This window comes from Microtus oregoni, unplaced genomic scaffold (genome assembly GCF_018167655.1).
Source record: "Microtus oregoni isolate MIOR12 unplaced genomic scaffold, Mior012 000029F_ref0000214, whole genome shotgun sequence".
Lineage (NCBI taxonomy): Eukaryota > Metazoa > Chordata > Mammalia > Rodentia > Cricetidae > Microtus > Microtus oregoni.
The window spans coordinates 1,181,349-1,190,481 of NW_024543088.1; the positions used below are offsets into that span (position 1 = coordinate 1,181,349).

The 9,133-nt window shown below is 49.2% G+C and overlaps 1 protein-coding gene and 1 pseudogene across 3 annotated transcripts in view; one reads left to right on the plus strand and one right to left on the minus strand.

Annotated features, from left to right (window-relative positions):
• LOC121464716 (archaemetzincin-1-like) overlaps nucleotides 1–8,763 on the plus strand; it is a 31,664-nt gene extending 22,901 nt beyond the window's left edge. For all 3 annotated transcript variants that reach the window (XM_041677744.1, XM_041677743.1, XM_041677746.1), the window contains 3 exons: nucleotides 276–445; nucleotides 5,796–5,972; nucleotides 7,319–8,763. In XM_041677744.1, coding sequence (XP_041533678.1) covers nucleotides 276–445; nucleotides 5,796–5,972; nucleotides 7,319–7,876 — 905 coding nt within the window. In that variant the 3' untranslated portion in view covers nucleotides 7,877–8,763. The remainder of the gene's footprint in view (nucleotides 1–275; nucleotides 446–5,795; nucleotides 5,973–7,318) is intronic.
• Nucleotides 2,840–5,664, minus strand: LOC121464921 (annotated as a pseudogene).
• Nucleotides 8,764–9,133: the final 370 nt, after the last annotated feature.

The following is a 9,133-nucleotide window of genomic DNA, read 5'->3' on the forward strand; positions in this document are numbered from 1 at the left end:
TCCGGTGCTGGGCATGGTGTACCAGTGCCGGGCATGGTGAACCAGTGCTGGGCATGGTGAACATGTTTCCACCCCCTCAGGGTGGTGTGTGTGCACCAACTCAAGGCTATGTTCTCACTGGGCCTGGGCGAGGGGCTGGTCCCCAGAGTTGACTGCACAGGGCAGGACTGGAGGATGAGTTTCTTGTCAAGCTGTCCTGGCTTCAGGGAATGCTGGGATGGTTCTTCCCTGGGTCCCTTGAGTCATGGCTGTCTCTTCTTTCGGCCTCTCCCCAGAAGTGGGTGTGTGCAGCTTCGCTCGATTCTCTGGGGAGTTTCTGCAGGCCGGGCCCAGTGTTCCTGACCCAGCTCTGCTGGAGGCAGCTGCAGATGGCCCTGAGACACTGCCACACGAGGGAGGCCGGACCATATGCTTCAGTGCTCTGGGCATGGTTCAGTGCTGTAAGGTGAGCACGGGGTTGGGGGGCGGCATGGGACGTGGGACAGGGCGGATCAGAGACACGAGCCCCGGCACAGTCAGTGCTAAAAGGAGGATGGCCCCTGTCGTTGTTCATTAAATACAGCAGCTGCCCCTTAAGCAAATGCTGTCTTCAACCCCACAGTACCAGCAGCCAGCCAGCCAGGTGGGAATTCGGGTCTATCACATGACTACTAAGGGGAACTTTGTCTAGATCTCTATCCCTCTATAGAACTCAGAATCCAGAGGTTGAGGTGAAATTCTGCTTGCTCAGAGAGGCTGAATAGCAAGCAGCTAACCTCTTCTTCTTGTTCATGTCTCCCAAAAGCCAGGCATCCTTCTGTTCAGCCCCCACTTTAGAACCACAGATATACATATGGTTCCTCCCTACCACTTCCTGCCAGCTAGTTGCTGACTCAGCCTCCTGACCCCAGGTTAATTTTATTTAATGAAACATATGTAACATGTCTTTGCATTGTTAACAAAGCAGCAGAAAAAAGTAACACATTAAAATAATATTCCACGATATTTCCCCTTTTTTCTCTGAATAAAAATTAAAGGTTTTGACTTTAACATAGTAAAATACATCTTTTTATATTCAATAAAAATAGTTATCAAGAATTTACAATATTTGGTCCATTTGCATTTAGCAAATTCAGAGAAAACACTCCACTATCCATCCCATCTTAGTGACTCCAAAGTTTTTTTGTTTTTGTTTGTTTGTTTTTTTGAGACAGGGTTTCTCTTTAGCTTTGGAGCCTGTCCTTGAACTAGCGCTTGTAGACCAGGCTGGCCTTGAACTCACAGACCTGCCTCTGCCTCCCAAGTGCTGGCATTAAAGATGTGCGCCACCACCATCTAACTGACTCCAAAGTTTTATACCTAATTTACTTTCTTTCATAATTAAAGAAAACTGCAACTATAACTATCTAGTCTTCAATTCCATCCAAGGCCCCAGTAGAATATAAATATTACCTGAGTAAACAGGAAGTGCATTGCAAGCAGCTTCCAAGACTTGAGAAACGACAGAGACATCTGACAGTCACCCAGAGTTCCTCCGCAACACTGAGGCATCTGTCTTCAGCCTACAGGCCTAGAGTACCTGACAGACTTTTCAGTGAAGCTGGAAATGTGAAGGACTGTCCTTTCTTGTTTTTGGCAAAGTTCAGCAGTCACTTTCCTGTGGGTTGTGCGTGTCCAGTCTGCACAGCACACAGTCAAGCAGCCAAGCCAAAAATCAGTTTCTTGCCCAAATGGCTAATCTTGCCACAGTGAAAGCAAACTCTTCTGGAGTTTCTTCGATGCCCATCGTCCTTTTATAAAGTAATTTTGTTGGGGCTGGAGAAATGGCTCAGCGGTTAGGAGCACTGGCTGTTTTTTCAGAGGTCTGGAGTTCAATTCCCAGCAACCATATAGTGGCTCACAACCATCTGTAATGAGATCTGGTGCCCTCTTCTGGTCTGTAGGCAAAGAGGCAGACAGAACGCTGTATACATAAATAAATAAATCTTTTTAAAAAATACAGTAAATTGGTGCTGCCAGGAGCAGATGTGTCTCGTCATGAATAGCCCTAAGTTAACAAAACATTTTAAATGTCATATTCTATATGTCTTTGAAGTGTTTGAAGACCATTTATTTATCTAAAATATATCTGTAAGATCTAGAAAACATGCCTAACATATCTACAAAGTTGATTGTTATAAATAACTAACTGCTAACCTGTGTTTCTTGATCATTCCAAATAGTTTATAATAGCTTTCAAAAACTAGAACTTTATAGTTTTAAGTGAACTGCATAGGTACAATAATTTAAACAAGAGTAGGAACATACATACAGTGTAACAAAAATAACTTTAAATTTGCATCAATATACTATATTTCCCTAAATGGTAAACATCCATAACCCACCAAATAACCAAAAGCCTCCCATACCCCTTTTGGGAATCTGGGTGTTGTGTTCACCAAACTGCTTCCTGTTGTCTGCTGGTGGAAGGCATCTTTAGGGCTTATGAGAAAATCTGAGATACTGGCCAAGTCCTGGGATGACCAGTAGTAACCTTTGTTGATATATGTCATCTGTCAAGATTCAGGAGGTCTTCCCTGACAAAGCCATATTAACCTGGAAGGAATCCACAGCACCCTATTTCCTATGGAAACAAAAGCCAAACCTCTCTTCCAATCATTTTTTTATTTCCATTTGACAAATACATTTTTTGACTTTCATTTTAAAGTTAAGGCATTCCTAAAATATGTAGGCTAGTTTATTTCAAAAGTTCCTTTCAATCCCATGTCTCTTAGCAGCTGGCCTGTGCTTATCAGCAATCAAAAAATTCCAAGTCCACACAAGAGCATACATCTTTATGTGGCTTTTCTCTTTGACTGTCTCTTTAAAGACTTTATTATTTTTATTCTATGGCTGTCTATACCCATTTTCTTTTCTTAAGCCCACGCAGATTGTAAGACATGCTGGGACCTGTTGTCAGGGTTTTCAGTCTGAGCCTCTTTCATTACACATCATTTAGCCTTTGACCTCCCGAGCCTTTAAACTGATCAGCGGTGTGGACCTCCGCTGGCTTCTCCTGCTTCTCTGGTCCTGCAAGTCAAGCATCAAGCTTGTGCCCAGTGCGAGCTGTGTTTCTGGAGCTGCCGTCAACCTTCCTAGCTGGAGGAACTTGATGCTTGCCTGCTGTGGCTTTGTTTGTTTTTTTGTTTTTGTTTTTCCCCAAGATAGGGTTTCTCTGGCTGTCCTAGAACTCACTTTGTAGACCAAGCTGGCTTCGAACTCACGGAGATCCATCTGCCTTTGCCTCCTGAATGCTAGGATTAAAGGCGTGTGTCACTACCGCCTGGCAAGGCAGGAACTTTAAAAAGAGCCGTGAAATTTGAGCCTTATGTTGTACGCCAAAATGTTATTTTTTTTTTTAATTCTTTTACTCTTTTGGAGGCCCACCACTCAGCTCTCATAGAAATGACTCAGAAACGAATTCTTTCTTATGAATGCCCAGCCTTAGCTTGGCTTATTTCTAGCCAGCTTTTCCTCAATTATGCCGTTTGCCTTTTGCCTCTGGGCTTTTTTTTCTGTTCTTTCTTCTTCCTCAGTGGCTGGGTGCCTGGGTGGTTGTCCTCCTCTCCTTGATCTTGCTCCTCCTCCTATGTATTCTCTCTGCCTGCCAGCCCCACCTACCCTTTCCTGCACTCTTGACTGTCCAGCGCTGTATTGATCGGGTGTTTTAGACAGGCGCAGTAACACAGCCAGATGCGGGCTCCTGCGGGGAGAGAGACTGGCTGTCCCCACTGCAGTGTTACCATGCCAGGCAGGGCTCTTTCTCCTCTCCCTGAAGGGGCAGTCTTGAAACTTCTTCCCCGATGGCGCCGGCAGCGAGTGTTTCTTCTGGCGTGGATATATCCAGCGGCAGCGCCACACGCCTCTTTTTGAATACAGGTATTTCAATTTTCTCTGCGACTTCGGCTTTAATTCATCTAATTTAGCTCTCACTTTTATATCGCACTTCCTGAAAGCCTCTGGCGTCTTTCATTTGCGAACTGTTTCCGCCCAGTACCTAGGGCCCGCTAGCTCTCAAACAATAACCCTGTATGGGCAGTGCGCCCTTTGGGCCTTCGTTTCTCATTTATCAAGCTTTAACTGAAGTAAATATAATAGGTGCTGTCTTCTCCAGCACAAGGGTGGTCAGACGTGGAAGGCTTCGATTCCGTACTTCCATGTAAATTCTGAGATTTCTCCAGATTGCTGATTTTACCTGAAGGTGTTTTATTATTTCATCGTTCTGTTCCAACATGGCAAACAGCCGTTCCTGCTGCTCAGATTCGGTTTGCGATCCCCTCATCCTCAGAAGCGGGAAGGCTTGGAACTTCATTTTGTCCTTCTGCTCTCTGGTGAATGTATTTGGCTACTTCAGTGACTGATATTTGACTTTTGCTGAGCTGAGCTGAAGTGTGCGGCCCAGCTGCTCCTGAAGATCTTGAGTTTCTCTGTGAGCTTTCTCTGAGGCTATGGGAGGACCCGGCTTCCTTCTCTCGCTCCTTTTTCTTAAAGCCGGTCTATCTGGGACATTAAGGAAGCATCAAAACATTCTAGTTCCTCTTGTGTGTACTGCAGTTCTTACACACACACACACACACACACACACACACGTTTTGTCAAGATAGGGTTTCTCTGTTGTAGCTTTGGAAACTGCCCTGGAACTTGCTTTTAGACCACGCTGGTCTCGAATTCACAGAGATCCGCCTGCCTCTGCCTCCTGAGTGCTGGGGTTAAAAGCATGCGCCACCAACGCCCATTTCGTTCGCCCCTTCCTTGGGAGCCGTCTTCACTCCTTCCTTTTCAGTTAGCTCAGTCCGAAGAGCCAACGCCTCCGAGGACATGCTACTGAGCATGCGCCGCTCAGTCATTAGCCGGAGCTCTTCTGATTTATTTGTGAGCGAGAACTTCCTCCTGATGGTCCAGCTTCTGCTTCAGCAACTTCTCGCTTAACCTGGCTTCATCTAATTCCACTTTCAGTTTTTCTAAGTTACTTTTCAGGTCACTGACTTCCTGCCTGTGGCTTCCGTGCCGTTGTGCTTCTTCCTGCTCCAGCGGCATTTTCTGCTGGAGTTTCCGTGCTTCACATTCTAACACCCGACTCTTGAGTTCAGCTTCTCTGTGACAGGCATGCTTCTCTTGGTGATAACTCTCTGTCGTGCTCATCATTTCTTCATGACATTTATCCAGTCGATTCCACCGTCCAGTTTGCCGCTCCTAGAGCTGCAAGCTGTACCGTGCAGCTTTCCCTTGCTCCGTTTCACTCCGGGCTTGTTTCGAAGCTGTCGCTCTGCCCAGCTGTTCAGCTCTTTACTGGGCCAATCAGACAAAGTAACACGGCTTCACAGAGTTAAACAAACACAACATAAAAGAACGCAACACATCTTTGCATCCTTAAGACAAATGTTCCACAGCATAGACAAATGTAAAACATCTTAAAATAATATTCCACAACAGTCCCTCACTTTCCAGAGTGAGTAAACCAAGGTTGCAAGACCGCCCGAGTGTTCAAGGCCACACAGCCAGGAACCTACAGGGTCCTGGGCTGGTCCCTGGGCTGGTCCCTGGGCTGGTCCCTGGGCTGGTCCCTGGGCTGGCCGGCTTCAAAGCCTCCTCAAGCTGTGTGCTTCTTAGAGCCATTAAGTAGGATGCTGCGAGGGCAGTGGGCATCCTGCCCAGGGAATCTTCATTACCCAAGGTGCTGGACATCTAGGGGTGGTCAAGCTGGCTCAGGGGTCCCTGGGTGGGGGTTCCAGGGTGCTGAGACTGTGAGGCAAGGTCGTGGTGTCATTTCCTCTCAGGTTACCTGCCATGAGCTGTGCCACCTCCTGGGCCTAGGGAGCTGTCGTTGGCTCCGCTGCCTCCTGCAAGGGGCACTTAGCCTGGATGAGGCCATAAGGCGTCCCCTGGATCTCTGTCCCATCTGCCTGCGGAAACTGCAACACCTCCTGGGCTTCAGGCTCCTGGAGAGGTACAAGGTGAGTGTGTAGGGCGAGGGCGGTCACCCAGAGGCAGTGGGACAGGGCAGGGTGCAAAACCTGGATGTGTTTGGGGGACATGAATGCACCATCACTCTCAGGCAGGGGGCTGTGGGTCTTGCTGGCAGATGACATCAGGCTGCAGGGGGTGGAGGAGGGCAAGTGCAGATGGTCCCCCAAGAAGCTCTGTACTTACAGAGCTCAGATGAGAGCCCTCTTCCCCACATCTTCCCCATGTCCTCTTTCCCCTTCCTTGATCCTTGGTGGATACTGGGGATTCTGTACCCAGACGCAGTGCAGCCCCTGGGAGAAAGGGGAAGCGCACCAAGCTGGTGTCCAGAAGGGCAGCCAAGTCAAAGATGCCCTTTTGGCTGAGCTGGTGTGGGGATGCTGCCCTCTGCTGTCAGCATGTAGTATTGCTATAAGCCTCCCCCCTCCCATCCCTGTGAAAAGGCTTGTTTGCAAACTAGGACACTTGGCTCAGGGTTCCGAGATCAAAGGCGGTTTTTTTTTTTTCCCCAAGTCTACCTTTGGTTAAAATCAAGGTAAAGTTTTCAGTGCAGGGAGGAGATATTTCTGTCTGTGTAATAACTGGCTGTATTCAGCACCTAGGCTCAGCTTACTCGGAAGCCTCCCTCCCCTCAAGTTTTTCTCTTTTTTAATTTTTATAAAGATTGACTTAGCTTGGGTGTGATGGTGCATGTCTTTAATGCCAGCACTCAGGAGGCTGAGGCAGGTGAATCTCTGTGAGCTTGAGGCCAGCCTGGTCTACAAAGTGAGTTCCAGGATAGCTAGAGCTACACAGAGGAAGCTCATCTTGGAACCTTCCCTCCCTCACCAAAAAAGTTGGGTGTGGTGGCATGCATTAGCAACTCTAGTGCTGGGGAGGCAGAGACGATGGACCCCTGAAGCTCGCGGCCTAGCCTGTCTAACTGTGGAGAGCTCTAGGTACAGTGAGAGCCTGTCTCAAGCCACAAGGTGCCAAAAGAGGGTGCTCGGTGCTGACCTCTGGCCTTCACATGCACGTGTGTGCCTCCCCCACCCCCCCACATCTGCGCACACACATAAACACAGAAACCCTTGCACAGACACACGAAGTTCAGATTGACTATAATCTTCATGTAATTTATCTCTGAGCAATGGTTGGTTCGCCGCTAGCTTCCTGAGTGCCTGTGAAAGGTGCATTCTGGGAGCTGGGGAGGTCCAGCGTGGCTGCGGGCTGGACTCCAGTCGTCAGATAGGCCCAGCTCAAGAGCCCTTGTGGTTCCAGCCTCCTGTTGGCCCTGGGATGATCCCCAGCAGCTCCCTGGCTAACCAGCAACCTCAGTTTATGTCTCTACCCACAGAGACTCCAGACTTGGACCCGAGTGACAGTGGAGATGTGGTCTGGACAAGAGACTGGGGAACCATCTGTGTCAGAGGAAACCCTGCCCTTCAGTGCTGACTCAGGCGTGGGCTGTGAGAGTGACACAGAGCCTGTGACCAGCCCATCAGAGCCTGTCACCCCTGACGCGTGGAGTCATGCCTTCCCCGATGGGCCCGAACCAGGGTCTGAGGATGGGCTGAGCTCTCTGGTGGCCTCAGAAGTGATGCTGAAACTAGGGGGCCCCGTGGAGGCCATTGAGGAGTATGGACGGTGGCTGGATGCATGCATCCAGGCCCTGGAGAGGGAAGTGGCTGAAGAGGAGTTGATCCAGGTCGATGCAGCTGTGGACGCCCTAGGCCGGTGGGAGATGTTCACAGGGCAGCTCCCCGTCACCAGGCAGCACCTGCCCTGTGCCAAGGATAATGTGGGGCTGCGCAGGGTCCTGGGGGACAAGTTCTTTTCCCTGAGGCTGCGGCTGAGCTCTCGAAGACTTGCCAAGGCCAGTTCTTCCCATTGCCACTGGGGGGCGGAAAATTAATGCAACGAGAGGGACCATCTGAAACAGTGAAGTCAGTTCCTGGGATTTTTTTCCTGAAGATACCAATCAACCATGCCTGCCCAGTGACTGAGGGTACTCTGGTATCTTTAGGATTAAAAGAAATGTCCCCAGAAGCTGAGGAAATGCTCCTTGGGTGCTTGACCACAGGGTCCCCATGTTATGGGGCCTGCAGCCATGGCCGAGAGGCAGGAGGTAGCCACATGCTTGCTTCCTACCTACAGGAGGGGGCTTTGGTCTGTCAAATTAATCATAGCTGGAGCTCTGGACTACCCTGGGGCATGGATTTCGTAGCTATGTGTGTTTCTGTCACTGTGTGTCTGTGCACACGAGTGCAGCTGCCCTCAGAGGCCAGAAGAGGGCGCCAGAATCCCTGGTTGCCATTACAGGAAGTTGTGAGCCTATGTGGGAGCTTGAATTGAACTCAGGCCCTCTGCAAGTACAGTGCACACCTTTAATGTCTGAGCCCTCTATCTCTCCAGCACTGTGTCTTGGCAGCCTCATGTCACTCATATGGGGTGCTTTCTGCTCCTCAAGGCTGGCTCAGGTCTTTGTGGAGCTCCTGGAGAAATCTGTACCCTGTCAGGTTGACCATTTCTCCGGACAGAAGTGGGGTGATGGGGTGACTATGAACAGGTTCATGGGGTTGGACATGGAAGGCAGAGAGATCCTTTCTCCAACCCTGAGGCTGCTGCTTGTACTGTTGCTACCAGTTAGGCCAGTGTGGTGGTGGGGGCTTGCCCTTCTGTCTTTGATGGCATTTTTCCTGTCGCAGTCTATAAACTCCTGATGGAAGAACAGTGTTAAAATTATTAATCTACAGCTGTGTTTTTCTCCTTTGTTTCTGTGTCTTGTATTGTTGAAGCTCTGACACACACACACACACACACACACACACACACACACACACACAGAGTTTTCCTGAAGTGAACTTCATTGTTCTCCAGTGTCCCAGCTGGCTAACAATGCCAGTCTCACTGTCCCCATTGTCCAGGGAGGAAGGAGCATGGGGGTCTTGGCGAGTCAAGGGGAGCATGTGCATCTTGTAGGTGAGTGGCTGTGTTGGATCTCTAAAAGAGGGAAGGTTTGTTAGGGTCCACAGTTCCCGAGGTCACGTCTGAGATGGGTTGGCTCTGTGGCTTTTAGGCTGTGGTGACATAGAACATCACAGTGGGGGAGAGCGTGTGGAGAGATGCTCACCTTACAGAGGCCAGGAAGCAAAGCAGAAGGGGGCATTGA